The 24,313-nt window shown below is 43.7% G+C and overlaps 1 protein-coding gene across 2 annotated transcripts in view; it reads left to right on the top strand.

The window, feature by feature from the left end:
- Positions 1-24,313, top strand: part of LOC147018092 (sodium- and chloride-dependent creatine transporter 1-like) — a 210,339-nt gene that overhangs the window by 133,663 nt on the left and 52,363 nt on the right. The window contains exon 13 of one of the 2 annotated variants that reach the window (XM_085897434.1): positions 1,453-8,649. The exons of the other annotated variant lie outside the window; for it this stretch is intronic. Within the exon in view, the coding sequence (XP_085753560.1) occupies positions 1,453-1,611 (159 nt within the window). The 3' untranslated portion in view covers positions 1,612-8,649. Of the gene's footprint in view, positions 1-1,452; positions 8,650-24,313 lie in introns of those variants that run through there. 2 annotated transcript variants of the gene reach the window in all.

Below are 24,313 nucleotides of genomic sequence, written 5' to 3'. Positions count from 1 at the left end.
CCTTCGCTCCCGGTGCGACCGTGCTGCAGCGCCCCTTCGCTCCCGGTGCGACCGTGCTGCGGTGCGCGCCCTCGTCCCGCACCGCTAGGCGCGCGAGCACCCTGCGGCACTTGTGCCATCGCGCGGACTCCGGGCTGCGCGACCTGCGGCACTTGCGCGGTCACCGCGTGGCCCTCGGGATTAGCCGCCATGCTCCAGCTGGAGCTACTCATTACGTCTTGGCCAGCAATGGCGCGCACACCCTATATCCCTTGCAGATACGATAACCACCACGACCCCTCCTCCCATCATGCATCATCACCATGCCCCTCCCCGTAGGCCCGCAGACTACACCACAAATACCATCTTAACTCTCCTCTTCTTTACGTGCAGGCTATGGCCTCTGGTCCGATCACCGTCTCCTCTGTTGAACCCACCCTCACTTAACTAACTGAAACATAATTCATCTGCACTTATTTTGCCTACTGTATATCCTTCATTATCTTCATCATCTCTATCATATCACCTCGTAACCGCTTCCTTTCTAGTATATAAAGCCCTGTCTCCTTCAGCTGCTCCTCATAGCTGAGTCTAACTAGGCCTGGAATCAATCGAGTTTAGTAGAGAAATAAGTCTGTGCACACCAAGAGCTCAATTTACAAAATGCAATATGATGCGATTTGCATGTAGCTGATGTAGCAGGTTTGGGCCAAAAAACGTTGTGAACCGACCGGGGAGCATCTCCAACAGAGGTCCTTGGAGCTTTTGGAACATCTCCAGAAAAGTGATTGTATCAGCGGCATCATTGTCAGTGAATATGTTACACCTGTTCACAAGATGTTTGGAAAAAGCAAATCTGCATCTTTGCAAAACTGGACAAGTAGTCTTAACCGTGAAGGTGGACATGTAGAACAATAGATGGTATCAACAGCCTTTGTTCTCTTCTCACAGCATTCAGCATACTTCGAGTAACATTCTGTTGAACACGTCCATTGCAGTCTTACAAGCTTCTCATTCTGAGCATGATCAAGCTGATCACGCATCATTTTCTCAATACATGTTGGAGATGATAAAATAAGACTATGCTTTTCTTGAACATCTTATTCCTTGATGAGGAAACAAAGCATAATTGTGTGTATTGGAACAAGAAGAATGCTCATCTTCACATGGTAACACCAATTTGCTCATCCAAGTTTGTCGTCTGGTTGGAACAGGGATGCTCAACACATCAAATAAACTTGAACGTTCACATCACGTCCTAGCATACAAATAAATGTAAAACCCTCTTCTTGGTTCATGCATGTTTTCAATTAAATAATTTCGAAGTTATTTGAGAAATTGTATGCATGTGTGTGTGTGATATATATATATATATATATATATATATATATATATATATATATATATATATATTTATTTGTTGTACACATTAAATCCTTGAATTTGTTCCTTGTCTTCCCACTCTTTCCCCAGCGGTGGCAGCACCTCACTACACCTGTGTGGGGAGCACACCATCTGGGCTACATGTCACCTGGCATGGCTCCCAGCCCCCCACTTTCACTTGGAAGTGACTTGCTGCCACTTCCAACTAAAAGTGGGGGCAAAGGCTCAGAGCTGGAAACTGTTATGTAGTTAAAATGGTGCTATCTGGGTGAAGCCCAAAGCATGGAGATAGTCTTTACATTTCATGCAAATTAGTGTATGGCTCATTTCCCATTTCAAATTGAGACAGCAATTTCTATGGCTGCACATTTACCCTTCCTGAAACTCCTACCATGACCGAATAACTTGCCAGTATTCATGGTTGGCTTAACTTTTACCACTGATTAGCACATCTGGTGAAGAGAGTCTTAACCAAATGCACTGTTGAGGGATGTTTAGCATTTGTCAGAAGAAAACGTGGGGAAAATAAGGATTTGCAGCCAAGCATTGACGACATTTGTAAATGCGAAGATAAATTTTTTTTTTGGAGAAATTACAAAAGCTTAACTTTCACGACACTTTGTTGTCAGAGTATCTTTGTGATTAGGCAGATTTGGTAATATGTATTGGTTAAAGGAGCATGATGGATGATGGGAAACTGAGTAAGTCTGATGGAACAATACACCTAACCCTCATTGATGTCACTGATGTTGGTAAAAATTGGAATACAGACTTCAATTCTTGGATAAAAATAATAATTCGATGACCTTTTTAAATCTTTTGAAGAATACATGTCACCTGTAATCATGACACTGATAACTTTTCATCAACGTAGTACTTTCCTAAGAACATGAAAATTCACAGAATTGATCACCACCAACAACAACCATGAGCTGAACAAGTGAAGCAGCCAAATCACATATTTACTCATTTTCTGTAGTTTGGATATTTGTTGGCAATCACTGAACACAGTTCCTCAAAATCCCTTTATATGGGGGTGATGCCAACCGTTTGCTGAGCTGCTGCTCTGCTCGCTACACCTCTCCATCATCCTCTATCACCAGCCATCTCTCTGCCCCCCCCCCCCAAATCCACCTCCATCTTTCTGATATCCCTCAGCAAACAATCCTCCCATCTCAACCACAAAAGTGGTCAGCTACTCGGATCCACCTTGTCCATTCCACTTTATCCTATGCATCTTCCCCTCTCAATCTCACATGCTTCAAATCTCTTTCCACTACCTCCCTCAACCTTAATCTCTGTCCTCTTGATCTTTTTCCCTCCAGTTGGCTCATTCCATGCTTTTTTGATTGGTTATTCATCCTTTTTCTTCTTCACCTGTCCAAATCACAGAACCCGAGTCTCTCTAGTCCTTTCTGTGATGCTTGCAACTCCAGCTATATTGCGTATCTTGTCATTCCTCAGCAGCTCTTAGTGAAACTCTGAGAATCCATCAAAGCACTCTCACCTCTGTCCTCTCCAGCAGTAACTCTTCCCGTTTAAAGCCCATGTTTCTGCACCATTTGTTATCACTGGTCTAATCACTGTCTTGTAGATTTTAACCTTCAATTTTATTGGTATCCTTCCATCACAGACTCCACTAAGCCCCTTCCATTTTGCCCATGCTGCCTTCACTCTATCATGGATTTCTGCTTCACAACCTCCCCCTTCATTTAGTGTTGAACCAAGTATTTGAATTTGCCCACTCATGGCAGATTTCCTACATGTATATGTATGTATATATATGTATATATATATATATATATATATATATATATATATATATATATATATATATATATATATATATATATATATATATATATATATATATATATATGTAATCTTGACCCTCTCTACACCAGTCTTACCACACACCATTACCTTTGTCTTTCCAGCATTGACCTTCAATTCCTGTCTCTCCAAGCTTTCTTGACATTCTAGGACTCTTCCTTTCAATCTCGGTACACAAATCTGTTTCACTGCCTTGTCATCTCCTGCTCCAACCAAATGTTCAGTTTATCTCTCTGCTGTCTGACCCATATTGCCTTCATCTTCTCCAGGCTCATCTTCAGTCCATGCTTCTAAAAAGCCTCCTTCCACCACTCCAGCACTTCCTGCATCTCTGGCTTGCTCTCCGCTACTCTCGCCAGATTGTCTGCATCCAGTAGTTTTCTTAGGATGTATTTTATGCTGGCCAGTTCCATCACCTTATTGAACATTTATTGGCCGAGTGCACTTCCCCCAACACTTCCCTCAGCCCCTCGCCTCAATTGCTTTTTTTTTTTTTTGAGGTGTTATCTTAGCCCTTCCACTACTTGATAGTCTTCCCATGGCCTTAGCTTCCCTCTTTTTCAGCATGTGCACAACAAACCCCTTATAGGCTTGTGATGAGTTGACATGCTCCCCCACTTCCATCTTGGTCTTTAATCCTCCACAGCTGTCTCCTTCAAAACAAGTCTAACGTCCACCATATCAAAATTAACTGACCCTGACTGTATACCGCAATTCCTTGTGGCAAGTTAAGCGTCATGACTTCATTGTCTGGGCGGCCATTGTAGTTTGTGGCAGAGACGACCAATTACATGAAGCTTTAAAAAGGGAAAGTCATTTAATAATTGTAAATTTTATTTTAAAGTGGTGTTTGCTTTTGTGAGATGCTTTTCCCAGAATCAGTATTTGTGACCTGAGATGTGTTGTGCTCCCATTGCGCCAGCAGCATTATTTTGAGTAAAATGCCCAATAACCATGAGCAGAATACTTTTTAGGCTCCCCTGCTCGAGTAGACCATTTGTATTCCACCAAGCTAGGATGTTACACCAAGCTTTTGAGGCTCGAGAGTGCAATAGAATGATCAGCTCAATCAGACAACTTTGTGAAATACAAATGTCTCTGAAAAGGTAGTTGGATGAAGTGTTTGTGCACCTGGTTCGACAGCTGTAGCATAATGTGGCAAAGCACATACTATGTTTACCATTGTAAAATGACATCATAAGCACGTGCAAGTTCGTTTTCAATTTTGTGTGTTTGAATTAGCAGCGGTATTGGTAAAATTCATCGGAGCTATACAGAACGTGAAATGTTTTGGTTGCAAGACGCTTGTTATGATAAGTCGATATCCCTGCAGATAAATGGTTCAGCTGTTCAGGACATCTCCGATTGAAACGCCGCGTACAGATTTGACGCAGGAATGCCTACCAGCTGACACTTCCACAAATCTCGTTGTAGACCCCTCACAAAAGATTAAGCAACTATTTCATCTGAACTGAGCGACCCCGGATGTTTACGTGCATATCATCACCCAGAATAGCTGCGTAAATGCCTATTGATATCCTCTATAAATTTGTCCACTCATGGGGGCTAAGTCAGATTTGAAATGGTGGGGTGTCATTAAACACCAAATTAGTTTGTTCACATCTATGGTTCAAGACTGGAATGACTCGGACTGCCATCGCCTCCCAGTAAAATCTTCATTGCTGTCATTTATAGGGTACTGACAGGGTACCGTCAGACAGGTTAGTTCACGGAGAGACCTCATTCAGGTCGTCCAAAGGGTGGGTGCAACCCCTTGTGAGGATCGTTACCTTGTCACCCTTGTCTGAAGAAACATTTCAACAACTTGGTTTCTCCACATTTACCTACAAAGAGGATCAATTATCACATTTCGATCAAAACGGTTCAGAACAGATTTCATTCCAGTGGGAAGAGGTCCAGAAGATCACTGCTTTTCATCCTTCAAACACAGTACTATCAACATCAATGGGTGATACAAACCTCACAACTGGAGAGTGAAACATCGGTACCCTATTCTTTTCATCGAGTCTAGATTCTGCTTATATTTCAATTATGGATTATGAGTCTGAAGACGAGGTGAAAAACTATTTTCTCGTGCCATGAGGCAGCATGATTGTTCTAGTAAGGGCAGCTTGATGGATGGTTTGGTGATCAAGTTGGCCACGTAACTGATCCTGTCATCATTCACAGTTGTGCTTTGACTGGTGGAAGATACTAGGTCCACTAAAAAGTAACGGGACTGACTTCACAGAAATTTTATTCCAAAATATATAATGAAATCACAGCTTGTCCCCTTCAAAATAGTGTCCCTCCAGTCACACACTTGTCCATCTTCTTCCTCCATGCTTCGATGCACCCCTGGAAGGCTTCTTCTGGAATCCTCTGGAGCTCCGTCGTCGCGGCCCTTTTGATGGCCTCCACATCAGGAAATCGGGTCCCCTTGATCACCCCCTTGAGCTTGGGGAATAGGAAAAAATCACAAGTGGCCAAGTCTGGCGAATATGAGGGTTGCTCCAGAGTTGGCACGTTCCTCTCCGCCAGAAGCTGCCGGATGCTTCGGGCACTGTGAGCAGGGGCGTTGTTCTCCAACAGATCCTTCCTCTTGTCCCAGACTGATCTCATGAGGCACCGGAGGATCTCCTTGTACACGTGTTGATTCACTGTTTGACCCTGTGGTAGAAACTCAAAGTGGACGATGCCCTTGATATCAAAAAACGATGAGAATCACCTTGACCTTCGACTTCGACATCCTTGCTTTCTTTCGTCTTGGTGATGCCGGACTTTTCCACTGACGACTCTGCCGTTTGGTCTTAGGATCGTATTCGAATAGCCACGATTCATCGCCAGTAATGACTCTCCGGAGCAGGTCTGGATCGTCCTTGAGGTGCTCGATAATGTCTTGACAGACAGTGACTCTTTGCTGTTTCTGGTCCTCGGACAACAGCTTGGGGACCATCTTTGCGCACACCTTGCGCATTTCGAGATTTTCAGTGATGATGCTCCAGACAGTGTCCTTGTTGATGAAAAGTTCCTCAGCAATCATCCGCACACACCATCTGCTTTGCACGTTCGGTTGTCTGCCGTTCTGCTCGTTGAAGGTCTTCCAGACCGTGGATCGTCTTCAACCTCCTCCCGTCCCTCTTTGAACCTCTTGTGCCATTCAAATGCACGTGTACATGACATCGTTTCTTCCCCATAGACGCTGCAGCATTGCAAAGGATTCGGAAGGTGTTTTGCCAAGCTTGGCAAGAAACTTCAGATTGGCTCTCTGCTCACGACTCATAGTGTGACGACTCAGACTGGACAACATGAAAAGCACGACCTGTAAAAAAGCGTAGTCAACCATCACCAATCATATATATTGCTGGAATGTTGCGAAAGACTGTGACACAACCTGTTCATTCAAGTTGTGTAAGTGGAGCACACAGCAGGCTCAGTCCCGTTACTTTTTAGACGGACCTCGTAGAGAGTGAGATCAGCATGTCTGTAGCCATCTCTCTGCTCCAACAGCAAGGTCCTAACTTCATCTTGATGGTTGACATGCTCATCCACAGTACACGCATTGTCAACACTGCACTCCACGACCCCAACATCGCTCTACTGGATTTGGATGCACATGATCTCCGGACATGCATCGGTTTGAACTGCTCTGGCCATCCTGGGGAAGCATGTGACCGGTTTGTAATGATGGTCACAAAGTCCGTCCACCCACAGTATCTTGATTAAACCAGAAATTTCCCTGGTCAAAGAATGGTGCAACATCCCACAACGTGATTGTAATGTCTGATTGTGTCGATGATGAGACATGTGCAGCTTGTATTGGGAGTCGGTGGTAGTCATGTACATCAACACCATTTCTGCTGATGTAAAACTTGTGTATGATGATTTGTAGACTGGTGTCATTACCAATTTGCATGCTCATTTCAGATGGCAATGTTTCTGCACAACTCAACTATGTCTTCAACCGACTTGTTTAGTATACGACGCATATACATCAATGTGCTAGTCCCCTACAACCAGAATATGAACATGTTTGAATGTCCAATAAAAACAACAAGCATCAATGCTTGTTGCTCATTTCTTTTTGGGGGTATATGTACTCTGGCTTGGCTTACAACTCTTCTTACTGAAGACCACTTAAACTCAACTTTAGCGTTTCCTTTTAGAGCATCATGTGTTTGATGTGGGTGCCTTTCATAATTCATCAAAGCTTACTCAAGGTACATATGCTTACAAGTACATTGCTACATCTGCCTTCATGCCCCAAAGGTTCCATTCAGCATTAACAATAAGTCTCACGGCCAATTTTTGATTGTCAGCCAGTATACTTGCATCAGTCCACCACAGATTTGTAACTGTGCAACAAAGATAATGGCATTACTTCGTCAATGAGATAATTTCTTGAAAAGGTACACTTGCACCAACAAAGCATACACTCGTACATGCGTAGGTATTCCCACTGCTCGAAACGAGTGTGTGATATCTGTGCTTGGGGCAATGTGACCGCAGTTCAGCAGCACTTGATCTGTTTGTGTTCTCCCATAATTGCACCCTCACGCTCGTGACCTGCTTCTTGTTTGCTCTTAGAGATAGCTTTTCACCTGCATTACATATCTGCAGTATTGATCCTGGCAGTACTTTTATACCTTATCTTTGCAAATCCAGCCACATGGAACTGTTGCTTGTACCGTGGGGTGGCATTGCACTGTATTGGATTCTGAATGGCCATTGGGGATTCGAATGAGAGAGAGAGAGAGGGACTTGGGATGTTTTTTGGGGGGCGTTTTATTTTTATTTTTTTGAGGTGTGCTGTTTATTACTTTGGTTATGCAGTATATACATGTTTAGAGCTGAGCAATGCAATTTTTTTTGTTGCAACATTTCATATTAAGTGGTGGATAAACAACCCTTTTTGCATTTTCAGATTTTTCCAACAAAAGTCAGTTTGGAAAGACCTAAGTATTTCCTGCATGTCTCCTAATTAAGCAGTATTTATCTATTTCAAGGGTGGAATCAGGCCAGAAGTGTTTTCACATGTTCCTCTGCATGTGTCAGGCCCTCTTCATGATATTAGCTAGCCTTTGACTTCTTTCAGCCACTTTTTATTAGATTCTATCACAGCACGACATCTCCAAGGTTTACATCATTCTTCCCTCAGACTAACTCCTGTAATCCTCATCTTTGTTTTCACATTTTATCTGCCTCGCAGAAATCGTTCTAATTCTGGCTTCTTTAGGCTTTGCAAACATAATGGCATTTCAAAATTCAAAGGGACGTTTTGCGTGTTGTTGGTTTCACACCAGCTGATTATGGTGGTTTGTATACTGAAAGTGCCGTATGAGATATGAGGTGTGTGCTTTTAATGTGGCAGCTCTTTGCCGCTCTAAGGGGAAGTGCTAATTACCTTGGCTAACATGTGATGTACAATGCAATAAACAGATTATTCTTCCTCAACTGCATTGGTGTGTTGCCTTTTTTTTGAACTATGTAATCATCTTCTACATATATTAAAGTAGCGGGTTTCTCCGTCCCTCTGTCTGTCATGCTCTTTTCTTTAGGACGTCATTACTTATCCCCTTCATCCCCCCCCCCCCACACACAAACCCCACCACTGCACAGACCCCTTCTCCCACACTCCATACTGCCCCAAACTAACTTAAAAGTGAATCCAGGTGAAAACTAGAAGGGCACTCAGAAGAGCGCATACCTCCACCCTGTAATGCCTGATCCAGGAGAACATATCTGGCCCAATACATTTTTGAGATGTGCTATATATTGTTTTTGAGCCCTATCTTTCAATGGTGAAGAATCACTTAATAAAAAAAAAAACTAGAAGGGCACTCAGTAGAGCGCATACCTCTGCCACGTAATGCCTGATCCAGGAGAACATATCTGGCTCAATACATTTTTGAAATATGCTATACATTACGATATCGTTTTTGGTCCAATCTCTCAATGTTGAAGAATCACTTGAAAAATTAAATAATTATCGTATCCAGATCCAGATCTTTACCAAAATCGAATCAATTAGTCCTTGCCACACACCCAACCTATCCACCAATCCAGCAGGCACACAATGTTGTCGCAACGTCGTTTGCTGGTTCTATCCTGACATCAGAATTGGGTCAGTGGGAAGTTGTATTTGCAACACCCATGATGTCAGATTGCAACGTTGTCACAACATTGAAGCATGACGTTATTTTTCAACTTTATCACAACGTTCATAAAATGGAGTTTTTGTTTTTACCCTTTTCTTTGCACGCCAAAGAAACGAACATTGCAGTGCACGACACCCTTCAGCTTCCAGCTTGATGGAGCCCTCGACCCGTAGGTCTGGGGCCAGCGGAGCACCGCTGTTCTACCGGTGCCATTATCAAAACATTGAAGTTTTATTGCAACATCATTACGTTGCACAGTAACACATGACCACAACTTGAAAACAACTGTAATTCATAATCATTTATTATCATGCATCACACAGAGCATGATTGCAGCAAAAATATACAAGCAGTATTAACAATAATAATATGTTTATTCGTACCAAAAAAAAGCACACTCAAATACAAACGTACAAAAAATAAAAGTAGATACCAATGCAATTGAGAAACATATACTAAAATGGAGAATAAAAAGAAATACCACATGGGTAAAAGTTGTAAGTACCTTTTTGACAAATTCACTTTGTGCAAAGCACAGTTAACAATTCAAATTCAGAAAGTTCTGCTCCAGAGAGGAACTGTGGAGCTTCTCTCTCACATATAATTGACTGCACAAAGGAACCTTTAAGTACAACATCATCATCATGCAGTGTTAGTAAAACTGCTGATAATTCTATGCTTGCATACATTATGGGCATTGGGAGCATTTTTTTTTTTTGTATACCTTGGTTGAGGCTCGTATGAGAGCAAACACACAACTCACAGCAAGGAGGCATGAGACAAGAGGGGCGGGAGTGGAAGGGACAAAACATTGGGGAACAGACACAGGTGAACTGTGGAAGGGAGAGGGATGGGCATGGGACGGGGAACATGGCGAGGAGAAGATGGACATTACAGGGACTTTCAGGAAGGAAAGCAGGAGAATTGAAGGAAGTGGGCTTGGGTGGATTATCGGGGGAAGAAAAGATCGAGGATTTGGATGGGGGAAGATAAGAGGTGGTGGTGAACAGCTGTTTTGAAAGCCTGGAGGGAAGAATGGGAAAGAATAGAGTGAGGAAGTTTATTCCAAAGGCGGGAAAAAAGAGGAATGAAGGAGTGAAGATGAGCAGTGATTCGTGATTTTGGTAGTTTTACCAGAAGGGGGTTGTTGGCGGACCTTGAGCGCCCTGTGGAAATGTGGTTGGGACAAATCGCAGAGAGAGCAGGGGGGCAAGGCTGGAGAGGAGTCGGTAGAAGACAGAAAGACCACCGACCAACCTGCGGTGATTGAGTGAGAGGCCCAAAGACTCAGCTTCATTGCGGGAGATGCCAATGATCTTAAAAGCCCTGGTTTCGACAGCGTGAAGTCGAGAAAGGTGGGAGGCAGGAGCACCAGCCCAGAGGGGAGAGCAGTACTCCATCAGGCTACGGACAAAAGCTTTGTAAGTGGTCAGGAGCTCAAGAGGGCCGAGGAAGGACTTTGCACGACGGAGGATTCCCAGTCGGCGACTGGCTTTTGAGGCAAGGTTGGAAATGTGACTTTCCCAGGAAAGGTCATGGCAGATAGTGAGACCCAGAAGCTTGAAAGAAAAGACTTCTTCCAGAGGATTGTTGAGAAAGTGGATGGGGGGGTTTTGTAAACGGTCCTTTCGAAGAGACATAGTGAGAGTGTGAGATTTGTCTGGATTGAAAGACATGTTCCACGTGTTGGACCAGTTTGTGATTTTATCCAGATCTGCAGTGAGCAAAGAAGCTGCTGCTTGCCGGTCTGAGGGATGACAGATGGTACGGCAGAGGGTGGAGTCATCGGCAAAGAGAAATAGAGGATTTTCCAGAGAGTCCGAGAGATCATTGATGAAAACCAGAAAGAGAACAGGGCCCAGAACGCTACCTTGAGGAACTCCAGCCTGCACAGGAAGAGGGGATGAAAGAACTCCATTTAGGGCCACACGTTGACTGCGACAGGAGAGGAAGTCTGCGAGCCATGAGTGGAGATGGCCTTGAATACCATGGGAAGAGAGTTTGGTGAGTAGGGCAGGGTGCCAGACTGTGTCAAAAGCACGTGATATGTCCAGGGATACGGCTCGGATTTCCTGTCTGGCATTGAGGACCTCCATCCATTGATGGGAGAGCAGTAGCAGCATATCCAGGGTAGAGTGACCTGGTCTGAAACCAAATTGATGATTGGAAATCAAGCCATTGGAGAAGAGGAAGGATTTCATGTCTGAAGCGATGATGGATTCCATAACCTTGCTGATGATTGGGAGAAGGCTGATTGGTCTGTAGTTACAGGGATCTGTTTTTGCACCTTTTTTATGCAGGGCAGTGATGTCAGCAGATTTCCAAGCAGATGGCAGATGACCTTGGGAAAATGAGAGGGTGAATAGAACAGAGAGAGGGTGAGCAAGAGCAGAAGAGCAGGCTTTGAGGACACGTGGGCTGATGCCGTCTGGACCGGTTGCAGAATCTGACTCGAGGTTTGAAAGCAAGCTCTCCACCTTGTCAGGAGAAAAGGATACAGAGTCCAGGGACAGTTGGGTGCGACTGGGTAAAGTGGGTAGAGATAGTGATGGGTTTGGGACACAAGATTTAGCTGCAAACACCGAGTTTAGACATTCAGCTTTATCACGTGTGGAATCAGCAGTGCGGCCATTTGAGGTAAGGGAGGGGATGGAGGGGGAACATACACCAGAAACAGATTTGATTAAACGCCACCAGGATTTTGAGGAGGGAGAGAGGTTTGAGAGTTCAGACTTGAGATGAGAAAGATGTTGTTTTCTGGCTCTCCTGAGGGTAGATACACACTTGTTCCGAGCTTTGTGGAAAGAACTGAGATTGCCCTCAGTTGGGTTTGCTTTCCATGAGGCAAAGGCAAGTTGTTTCAGGACAACTGCCTCGCCACAAGCTTCAGTAAACCAAGGGCGGGAGGAAGGGTAAGACAACTGAACACGAGAGGGGATAAATCTGTGCATGAGGGAGAGCAAGTTTCTTTGAAAGAATTCCCAGGATGAGTTGATGTTTGAGAAAGTAGTGATAGGAGACCAGTCTGTAAGTTTGATGGCTGCTCGGAGACCCTGCCAGTCGGCTTGAGTGAAATGCCAGACTCGACGGCGGTGAGGTGGTTCTCTGATAACAGCCAGAGAGATGTCCACTTTAACAAGGACGTGGTCAGAAGAACCAATTGGAGCGAAGGAAGAGCAGCAGATATTGTCAGGGAAATTTGTCAAAATCAGATCCAGAAGAGATGGAGTACCATTGGTTGAGATCCGGGTCGGGAAGTTGACCGATTGAGTCAGTCCCAATGAGTCACAGAAAGCTTTTGCTGATGTCCCATGGCAGGTGAGAGAGGTACCCACACCTAGCCAACTGGCGTGATGACAATTGAAGTCACCACATAAGAGGAAGAGAGAGTTTGGATGAGAAGATAGAAGATGGTCCATGTTTTCGGAGAGTGAGGTGTAGATGGAGTCATCACTGTTCGGTGGACGGTACAGTACACATATAAACATGAGGTGGGAGTGGAGGGGAAGCCGAAGCCAGAGGTATTCCTGGGGGTGTGGGGGAGTGAGAGCAGTGCAGGGAGAGTGAGGAATAGAGTCTTTGATGAAGAGAGCAACACCTCCACCAGGACGAGGCTCAGGTCTGTCATACCGTAAGAGGGAGTAGCCAGGGAGAGATACTTGGGAGTCAGACACGTCTTGGGAGAGGAAAGTTTCTGTTCGGCAGATAATGTCTGGTTTGTCAGTGGCATAAAAGGTATTGACTGATAACTTGCATTTATATAAAATGTAATCAAAAGTTTTAGCTACTGATGACATACTACCCATTGTTACAAGATTCATAATTAAGCAACCTCAGGTAAGAATTATGAGAAGACGAAGAACCACATATAAATTTTGCTATACGACATAATAGTTGACATTCAATAGGTAGAAATTCAGCAATGACTGGTAAAAAGAGTACAATATGGGTCCCACTTGGGAAGTCAAACACCTTTCTGATAGAATTTCTCCAAGATATATATAATTTAGAAACATTGTTACTTTTGTTCTACAGCGGGCATCAATAGAATGCGGTGCAAAAAGACTTAAACAGATGATACTTGACATATCTAGAAAGCACTCATCGAGGTGTTCAATTTGAGGTACTACACGATATGGTTCCTAAAACTTGAAAATTTGACCTTGGGGTCAAATACGTTTGACCTCAGGTGCTAACCATGAAGGTCAAGGTCAATCACCACCAAAAACTAATCAGCTGAGCGCCAGACCATATACTACATTCCCATAAAGTTTGGAGACGATTCGATTAAAATTATTCAAAAAATAAGGGTTTCGTCAACTCCCCTGATTTGTGACAGTGACCTTGACCTTTGACCTTGACCTTCAAAATTTTATGCGCTGAAAGGGACCTTTATAGGCCTCTGATATGCAAAGTTATAAAAATTTCCAATGATAACTGTGCTCTGTAGAATTTTTTTATACATGATTACAGACAAAAAAGAAAAAGCATACAAGCTGATGAACATATCTTGCAAAAACTTCGTTTTGGCAAGATAATAAATGTAACATCATTAAGTATGAGAACACAATTTTGAATGCATCTCACATAAATAATTCCAAAGCACAAAAAAATTAATTTGTTGGGTGTTTTCAATCTTAATTTCACAATAAAGTAAAATAAAATAACTTCATTATGCATAAAAGTACATGTAAATATTTTCACAATGTAAACTTAGGCTGGGTTTCCAACATACAACATTACAATTAACTATGTTGCAAATTCTTAATAATCAAGGACGTGGACGGCTGGCACAGCGTGCTGCTGTTACTCATTATTACACTAGTACGTGAAAAAAAAAACAACTTTCAAACAACCACACAGGCCGTTCCTTCACCCTCATAAACGACGACTGGATTGGGGCATTGCGTTTATCTATAAATGCGCATAAGAAATCGAGAAATTAGGAGAATACAGTAAGTCATCACTATCGGGAAGTCCGTACGTTGTAACCCGTAATGGGGAACGTGGCTGAGAATCTCTTCCCCATCGGCCACGCCTACGCAGTTGGTTTGGTAAATAAATGGCCATAACTTGGGAAGCACTTGTCTGATTAATATCAAACGGTGAAAAGGCACATACTCAGGTCCCCAGCAATATAGCTGGCAAGTTTCAATTAGATTGGATCAGTGGTTATCGAGAAACAGCGGTCACACACACACACACACACACACACACACACACACACACACACACACACACACACACACACACACACACACACACACACACACACACACACACACACACACACACACACACACACACACACACACTCTGCTGGAATGATAGATAGATGAGGGCTTGTTCCTGCTCGCACATCCACACCGATCAGGGCCATATCAGCGACAGCTTAACGTGATAAACGAACGATGAAATCGGGTGCCGGAGGATTCGATCGTCAGATGCACGCTCCTGGAGTCCAACGCTCGAACCACGATCGAGTGGCCCGAAGGGCCCGGGAGAGTTTACATTGAATGTAACTATATATAGATTCCAGCACACCAGTAACAGGAACACATCATGGATTCTGTGATCTTAAAAAACGTCCAAAAACAAAAGCTAAGACATAAAATCGATTTATAATATTATACTTACCAAAAATGATCACGGTGGAAGATAATTTTAACTATAAAAGCGGATTGTGTGTCACACTCAGAAACAGCTGAAAGTTCACAAGTTCAACCAAACCTTGCAAATGGCGGCTCGTGATGCGGAAATAGCAATTAGCCAATCAGATGTCTCCTCCAGTGAAAGGCAGACACAATCACCCATTACGAGGTGGCAAAGCGCTCACCATGGCAACACATGACGCAGAAAAAAACGTTTTGGATAATCGCGCGTCGGCTGTACCGCGTCGTGATCTGGTTGTACAACCAAGCGGCCGATTCCCGACGTCGTGAATCTTTCATACTGACGTCGTGTGTCTGCTGGGAAGTTTGGTCTGAATCCGTCCACAACTTCCTGAGATATCCTGTCCGCAAACAAGCAGACAGAATGGAGTGAAAACATAACCTCCTTCACCTTCCGTGGTGGAGGTAATGAGGGCCTCGGCTGACATTTCACGACATGGTCAGGAATTAAATGGTCTTCCGGTGAGAACATCGCTTCCAGTGAGGACGTCACTTCGGGTTGTTCGCACAAGGCTGGGTGAGCTCCGAGGCAAGAACAAGACAAGTGTTTTTTGTGTGTTGTTTTGCGTATTTTATCGTGATTTGTGTCGGGGGCTGTTGGACTGTATTTATAAAGGTATAATTGTGTTTATTCCAGTTTTATTGAGGATTTGTGTTATTTATTGAAAGAAGCAGGGGGAGGCCGAGTGTTAACCTTCGTGTTCAAGTCAGTTGGGGCCTTGCAAATCTTGTTGTGAAAAAGGGTATAAATAGAGAGTGAAGGAGAAAGGAAAAGGAGTACATAAAATGTGGTCGATCTCAATGTGGCCCACGTCAAGAATAGGGGAAGCAGAGGGTACTTACTGTTGTAAGAACTGTGAGGAAATAGCCCACTTGAGGATAGATATTACGAGGTTGAAGGAACGGATAGATAATTTGCAGTGGTGAGGGTGCGGCGGGAGCAGTGAGCGGTGAGGGTGCGGCGGGAGCAGTGAGCGGTGAGGGTGCGGCGGGAGCAGTGAGCGGTGAGGGTGCGGCGGGAGCAGTGAGCGGTGAGGGTGCGGCGGGAGCAGTGAGCGGTGAGGGTGCGGCGGGAGCAGTGAGCGGTGAGGGTGCGGCGGGAGCAGTGAGCGGTGAGGGTGCGGCGGGAGCAGTGAGCGGTGAGGGTGCGGCGGGAGCAGTGAGCGGTGAGGGTGCGGCGGGAGCAGGGAGCGGTGAGGGTGCGGCGGGAGCAGGGAGCGGTGAGGGTGCGGCGGGAGCAGGGGGCGGTGAGGGTGCGGCGGGAGCAGGGGGCGGTGAGGGTGCGGCGGGAGCAGGGGGCGGTGAGGGTGCGGCGGGAGCAGGGAGCGGTGAGGGTGCGGCGGGAGCAGGGAGCGGTGAGGGTGCGGCGGGAGCAGGGAGCGCTGAGGGGGCAGCGGGAGCAGGGAGCGGTGCGGGGGCGGCGGGAGCAGGGAGCGGTGAGGGTGCGGCGGGAGCAGGGAGCGGTGAGGGTGCGGCGGGAGCAGGGAGCGGTGAGGGTGCGGCGGGAGCAGGGAGCGGTGAGGGTGCGGCGGGAGCAGGGAGCGGTGAGGGTGCGGCGGGAGCAGGGAGCGGTGAGGGTGCGGCAGGAGCAGGGAGCGGTGAGGGTGCGGCGGGAGCAGGGAGCGGTGAGGGTGCGGCGGGAGCAGTAAGTGGTGAGGGTGCAGCAGGAGCAGTAAGTGGTGAGGGTGCAGCAGGAGCAGGATGTGGTGAGTGCAAATGTGTGGAGTGCAGAGGAAGAACATTCCAATTAGGTGTAAAACTCGAAGCAGAAAGAGACCAGGGTGGTTGTGCAGCGAGATAAGGAACGTTATTAAGGAGAAGCAGAAGGCATTTATTAGGTTTAAAATAACGGGACTGGAGTTAGATTTTTATCATTATCGGAGTAAACAGAGGCAAATTAAAAAAACTAAAAAAACTCGGCAAGCCAAAAGAGAGTATGAGAAGGACATGGCTATGTATGACAGGATTTCATGAGTAGCAAATGTCACACCATTATTTAAGAAAGGAACCAGAGAAGAATTGGGGAATGATAGCCCCTGTAGTTTGACTTCAGTTGTGGGGAAGGTGCTGGAGACATGGATTGGTGACCAGATGAGGAATCATTTAAATAAATATATACTAATAAATGTCAGTGTGTGTCTGTCAGTCAGTCAGGGTGTCTCCCCCATAACTCCAAAACCATGAAACCTAACAGCCTGCAACTTTGTATGGGCTTGTAGCAAGGTATGTTCACCAGTTAGGACACGGGGGACCAAAAAATGAAAGTCATTGTATGATTAAGTTTTGCATATCATTTGTTGGCCAACCTCATGGGGATTCAGGATCTATTTGGGCAGAGCTTTATTCTTCCTCTTTCTATTGCTCTGACAGGGTCAAAGTTGGTTATCAATTATCTGTATCAAGGAACCACTCATATCATCCTAAAATTGGTCTGATGGCTTAGATATGTATTATACACGAATTGGAAACCACATATATGGAGAATATTTGGTTTACCTGATATTTGACCTTGAGCAGAGGTCAAGGTCATATGAAATTAACAAATTGATCAGTGTTCATTCAGGTCATGAATATATATGCACATAAACTTAACCATAGAAATACATGCTGTGATGAACCAAACTAACATCTTAGGATTAAAAGTGCAGATTTTTAAAAAACGTTACGTACTTCCTAACGACCTTTGATGTTCTATATACTGAACACAAACTGGCCTTTGGTATTGATTTTTATATCATAGGGCCACCTTGGTAAACTTATTCTATGGTTATAAATCAAGCTTATAGCTACCAGTAATTTTGTAGCAGCTTGGTAAATGCAATTTGTTACGTACTTCCTAACATTTTGACCCAATCATGGAAGTGAACCTAAAAACTGCGATGTCGTAATGATCCATGTTGAAACTTGCCATTTTAAATCATCACTTTATGCAGAAGTAAATTGCTATTTAAGATGTTCTATCAGATGCATTTCAAATTTCTGGAATAAGATTTTGTAAGCTTCACTATGACTCGGGGAGATTTTACACATTTGAAGGTGCCAAGATATGCAGAAGGTCATAAGAAATGTATTGTTTTGAGGAATTGTTCTATTCGTATGTATAATGATATGTATCAAACAAAAATGCATTTTCAACCATTTTGGACAACATATACAATCATACATGTAACCCATTTTTCAAACATGAGCTATAAAAATGGAAAAAAATAGCCTGTGTTTGGATAAAAAAACATGCTTTGTAAGCAACTATATCCGTGTAGGGCCCATAGCAAAGTATACATTTTCTGAAAGCACAGACACTTGGGCATTATATAACATTAAGATTGTTTATCTTATTAAAACTGGGTTCAATTTCTAAGCTTTCTCCTCATTTAGGACCACAGTGTACACAATACCATGCTACAAGCCGATGCGTACTAAAGGAATTTCAAGGGTGTGCACGAGTGAAAATTGGGTGTTTGGGTTAATTAAAACGCCCATTTGAGAAAAAATTATCCAGTTGTGATCTTTGTGTGCATCATCCAGTTGTGATCTTTATATTTAATCATGTTTAAGAGGAACACCAAATTTTCATGTGTCTCCTTCATGATTAGTGAGTGTCCAACAGGGATGGAAACGTATTTATTACCATTATGCAAAAGAACTGCTTTTTGACTTCTCTTTGAAGAGTCAATAAAGAGTCTCTATTCATCAGGGATGTAACTTATGCCAAACGTTTCTATTAGTCCTGATGGATCTGTACAATACACCAAATCATTTTCTTTAGCAAAATACGGAACAAACACTTTTTCTCGGTTACGATACCAAGAGAATGATGCACCAGGAGCTAAAAGACTCTTGGATTTAAGTCTGGAGCCTAAAAGCTCTGCTGACACCTTTGCAAGTCCAAACTCCCTCACTGGATCATTTAATTCACACTGGTTGAATAGTTGAGGTTCTTCACTTTTACCACTATTGAAGTCTCCATCATTGTTGCTATTGCTGAGTCAGTCTGAGGTGACTGACCCGCGCCTCACGCATCGGTGACGACCCGTGCCTCACTCATTGTCTGCACTGCTCACACGCGCATCACACGCTCGCTTGCTCAAGCACTGGGAAGGACGAATTGTCTCGTTGGTGCTGGTCAGACACCCACACATACACCACACACTCACTTGTGGGCTTGCACGCTTTCTCCTCCTTTTCCTCTCACTTCTCTCTCCCTTTTCCTCTCACTTCTCTCTCCCTTTTCCTCTCACTTCTCTCTCCCTTTTCCTCTCACTTCTCTCGCCTCAGAACGGACCTCCAATTCGTTTATATCTGCGGGCCATCTCGGCGGGCGCAGTCTGTCCCAAGCTCACCCTGCCCCACTTGCGCACGGTTACCATGACGACCCATGCGCTCCCCCCCCCAAAAGAGGCGGGCGTTGGCACTCGCGAAAAACTTGTGCATAAACGTTGCTGAGGAAAAATAAGGGCACGTCAGAGCTCGCGAACGAAATGTGTGTAAACGTGTCTGTCGTAAAGAAAAAAAGCTTCCCATAAGAGAGGGGATCTATTCTTTACCCTGCTCAATGCATCACATTTAAAATCCCATTAGACATGGGGATGGGGCTAATCTGAACATGCATTTAAGGAAATAACTGTCTGAGGACCTGGATGTGTGGATGCATTCATCAGACCTTATTCTGATATCCATAATAATATGTAACGATCCTGCATACACAAAGTGGGGTGAAGCAATTGGTTTAGTCCTTCCCTATGTCATCAGTTTATGATAGAGAATGAATATATTTTAATTGAATGTTTTATTTTAATCACTAATCAGAAGACAAGTTTCGTGTTTTACAGTTCTTTTGCTCTGAATTAGTCTTGATGGCACGTGCGCAGAGAGAAGTGAGATAATATTTTAACATTGGTTGCTTGCCTGGCAGTGAAACTAAATTTAAAAATTATTCCAAAGAGGAAACTTACTGTTTGAAAGACGTTATGAAGGACAAACATGCACGAAAAGCTAATGTAAAGTGTTCGCAAGGGTGGTGTAATAAACAAGTTAAAACGGTGGTAAAACCCAGAATTAATTAATTTATACGAGTTTTACAATCTATTTCATTTAAATTTAATTATATACTTGAACAATGTGGAATGCAAACCGCCTTCTTGTCACTTTCAGAACCTTTCCCTTCAGCAGTATTTGGACATGTTAAATAGGGTATTGTGTAAGACTGCTTCAATAGTGTGAAACTTCTGGAAATTTTTTAAACGATCTTTAAAATCATTCTTTTATTAAAACTAAAGTAGAGTATATACTTGAACACTGCACAGGTGTTCTATGAACATGTTCGTGTTCTATGAACTCTCTAGTTATCCCATACTTAAAAACAGGAGAATATTGTAATGAGCTTCGTCTGTCTCCTCCAAAACGGTTGTGCAGAAATTCACCAAACTTGGTCATTATGATCACCACATGGCAAGAAGTTGCAAGAACAGCATCATTTTTGGTCCCACTCCCTGGGGTGCTGGGTGGGATAAAAAGGTCATTACCAGAAAATGGAATTAAGGGCACATTCAGAAACATAAAAAAAATACTTTGTTTATGCAATCAACATGTAATTATTTTTTGGGGATTTGACCCCAGGTTCATGCCCCAGGGGGTGAAGTCACAGGGTTCAAAACAGATCTTTAAAAAAAAAACTTTCATATTGGGTCATTCCTGGTGAAATTTGCCATCTTTCAACTTTGCATATAGTGGGAAGCATGTAATGGAGATTTGTGTAGTCGGTGTTTATTCCTCACCCTCCAAGCATCCTCATTCTACGCACAAAAAACCCTGGTAATATCCTTTTGCACTCCCCACTAGTCCCTCCCATCCCCCTTCAGTGGAGATAAATAAACTGATGGCATTAATTGATGTCATATTGTTAAAGTACAAGCATTCTATCCACTGTGCATGACTCTGCACAGTCTGACAGAGAGCTAAAGACTGTCCCAAATGATTACTCGAGACAGGATGCACGTTTAACTCGAACGTTTAATGGAACAAGTGTGGAACTGCAAAGACAAGGTTGAACAAGAAAAAATGAGCAATCTGAGATCACAGCCCCTCGTCAGGACTTCCTTTATGTGGTGTTTGTGTACTGGTTTGTTACGTAATTAACGAGACATAACTAGAACTGCCACTTTATAACTGCTGGCAGTGATGAACGGGTACCAAGACATCCCACTTTGATTGGACCCCTGACCTTGACCCATGACGTTTTTAAAAATTATTATTCATTATTTTCAATTGAATTTAGAATGGAATTAAAATAAATTCAAATCAAATGGAAGACCAAATAGGTACAGTCCTGCATTGGAGTAATCAGAAGGAACCCAAACGAGCAAAAAGCAAAGATGAAGTCATCAGGAGCAACCTGGATAGGATTCGCATTTCAGCTACTATTCTTCGACCCTCAAACCCATCGATGCACAACCAAGTGAACCTCATTCAAAATCAAACAAACAAAAAAAACCCAAAAGAACCCATATCAAAAACCAAATAATTCTGGCTGCCAGACCATGCGTTTCATCAAGTTGAAATTTAAAACATTTATTCCACATCACTACTCTATCATAAATGTGAAGTTTGACGTCGATCGATTAAGTGATTCCAGAGAAAACATAATTTAATGTTTTTCTTCAATCCAATATGGCTGCCAAACCATGTGACATCAATTATTCCTTAAACTTGTACACCCATGGCTTGGGGTATATTTGTGTGAAGTTTCCCTTCGATATTTCCAGCCATTCTTGAGAAGATTTTTTTTAGGTTTTGGGGTATATCCAATATGGCGACCAAACCATCTGACCTATGACATCATATGTGTGAACCTGTTGTTCCTTGTGGATAGGCAATCATATGTGTAAAGTTTCACCTCTATCTGTTCAGCCACTTCAGAGAAGAAGATTTTTGAAGGTTTGTTTGTTTTTTTCTTTTCTTTCCTTAAACAAAATTTCGTTGCCGAATCACGTGATCAATGTCATCAATTTTTTTCTGTGGACCATTTTATCCCGAGATGACCCTAAAAAATTTTCACACTGATCAGATATAGCGTTCTACATATGCAATCATGACGTCACAATGAAGGCACATATGACATCGTTAAAAAAAAATCAGACTTCTTCCCCATGTGCTAAGTTTCAATTTTTTTCTTGGTGCAGTTTCAGAGATACATAGGTCCAGAGTTTTTCCATTTTTCCAACATGGCTGCCACACCATGTGACCTATGATGTCATAATTATCATGAAAACATTCCACATGAGAAGTCGCACCTATAGCGACTGAAAGGTTGCAAGATATTTACGCCTCCTGTGCTCCCAAACGGTGTTGGTGAGGCTTTGTACTTGCCTCCACTTCCATTTGTAAAGGTCTTTGGAGTCAGTCTCCTCGCAGTGCAGTGGTCTTGCATTCACAATGGTTATGACCTCAGCCTTGAAAGTGGTCAGGTGTTCAGTGCTCAGCCGATCTGTTGCAAGTCTGCCATCTTGTTCCTCCTTCAGTGGTGGTGCTGGCTCTGCATGATCATTGTCAAAGATCTTCTGTACGAAGGCTACAAAATGTTCCTGTTCAAAATGTTCATCTCTGGCCTCCTTCTCCAGTGTGCGGTGCAGCGAGGTGAGATGACTGAGGATTGTTCCTTCTTGTTGAGAAGCCGACGTCTGGATGTATGGAATGGAAGTGGGGCAACCCAGCTGTTTGAGTCGTCCATGAATAACTCTTCATCCATAGTCTTTTGGAAGACATTGCCCTTAATGGAAGGGGCCAACTTGTCATCCTTTCTTCTGTCGGGACCGTACTTCCAAGGTTGTCGTTGACCAGGCCGTTGACCATGAAGGTCCATTGAGAACAACCTTATAAGTTGACCTTTGCATCTGAATTTCTCCTTTACATGAATGTGGTTGGAACATGGGCTGATGAGGGATGTTTGTCCTTTTTCAAGCACACTCGTATTGAAGGTGTTCACAGTTACTGGCTTGTAAACGTTGCCCAGTTAAATGTCACTGACTAGAACCCCTCCTCGGTCAGATCTCTGGGATCGGGAGTGTTGTGAGGGCCATTGTGTTGCTCAGTTCCCTTGTGAACCCCTGGGATGTCTCTTCCCCACACAAAAAGGATCCGAGCATCAGGTTCCAGTGTTGGGATCTGATTGGCCATTGACCTCAGGTTAGGGGTGATGGCATGCAGCTTCAGGGGTCGGAATCTCTGTCCTATTGTCTGGCATCTGGTTGCACTCGATGAGGGTAGGAAGAGTAAAGCTTGTCTTTCCATCCACAGACTCCACCAGGTAGCCGGTGGCTTTTCCCTGCAGTCTCCGTTACCCCAGCACATGTTCTGAGAGTGTGTGGAGAGACATTCCCTTTGATGTTGAACAGATAAGTAACTCTGACTTGGCTAATAATCTGTTGCTTTGATTGCCCAAGATTGCATACACCCTTGCTGTTTTCCCAGATGTCCCGAGGGATACACTTTAACTAAGCATATCTTGAAGCATGATCTTGCACTGAGGCCTTCTCCACAGACCTCAGTGCACTTGGAGGTGACAGTGGGTGAAGATATGCCTTCTTCCTCCTCACCATGGTTTGAGTCAGGGTGGAGCCCTCTGAGGTCCAGGGGGCAGGACCTGGGTGGAGAGCCATGATATGTTTCGCTATTGCACTATTTGATTTGACCTCAAACCCTTGTCGAAAGCCTTGTTTCGCTATACCTCAAAACCTATTTGATTAGAAAGCTACATCCTCAAAGCCTTGACCAAAGAAAGCATGCATAATTATCTGGTGAAGACCACACTTTCTACATTCCTCGTATAGTATATTTTGCCATTTTCAGGACCATTATTTTCAAGGTCAAGGTTGTGAAGTTCAGTTCTGTGAGCCACATATCTCCATATTAAGACAAAGATAGAATATGATATCTATGAAGGATTTAGCCCTTTTCCTTGTTGCTGCTTTGTTCATATAAGGTAATGAAAAGGTCAGCATGTCAATAATCTAATGTATAAGGAAGAAAGTTAGTTTGTTTGTTTGTTCATTTATACATTTGCACCCTGCAGGAACCAATGCAACCAAACTTTGCATGACTTCCTCTTTCATCCAGAGGAAGGTTGAGGGCCATGTTTGGATAAAACAAATAATATATATTATATATGTACATATACATATATCTTCTTCTTCTTTCGGCTGCTCCCGTCAGGGGTCGCCACAGCGGATCATCCGTATGATCCGCCTAGTGATTTGCTACATGTTTTACACCGGATGCCCTTCCTGACGCAAC

Source organism: Eptatretus burgeri, chromosome 10, assembly GCF_056783735.1.
Source record: "Eptatretus burgeri isolate ZD-2024b chromosome 10, Ebu_testis_v1, whole genome shotgun sequence".
NCBI classification, from domain to species: domain Eukaryota; kingdom Metazoa; phylum Chordata; class Myxini; order Myxiniformes; family Myxinidae; genus Eptatretus; species Eptatretus burgeri.
This window is presented reverse-complemented; position numbering and strand designations above follow the sequence as displayed.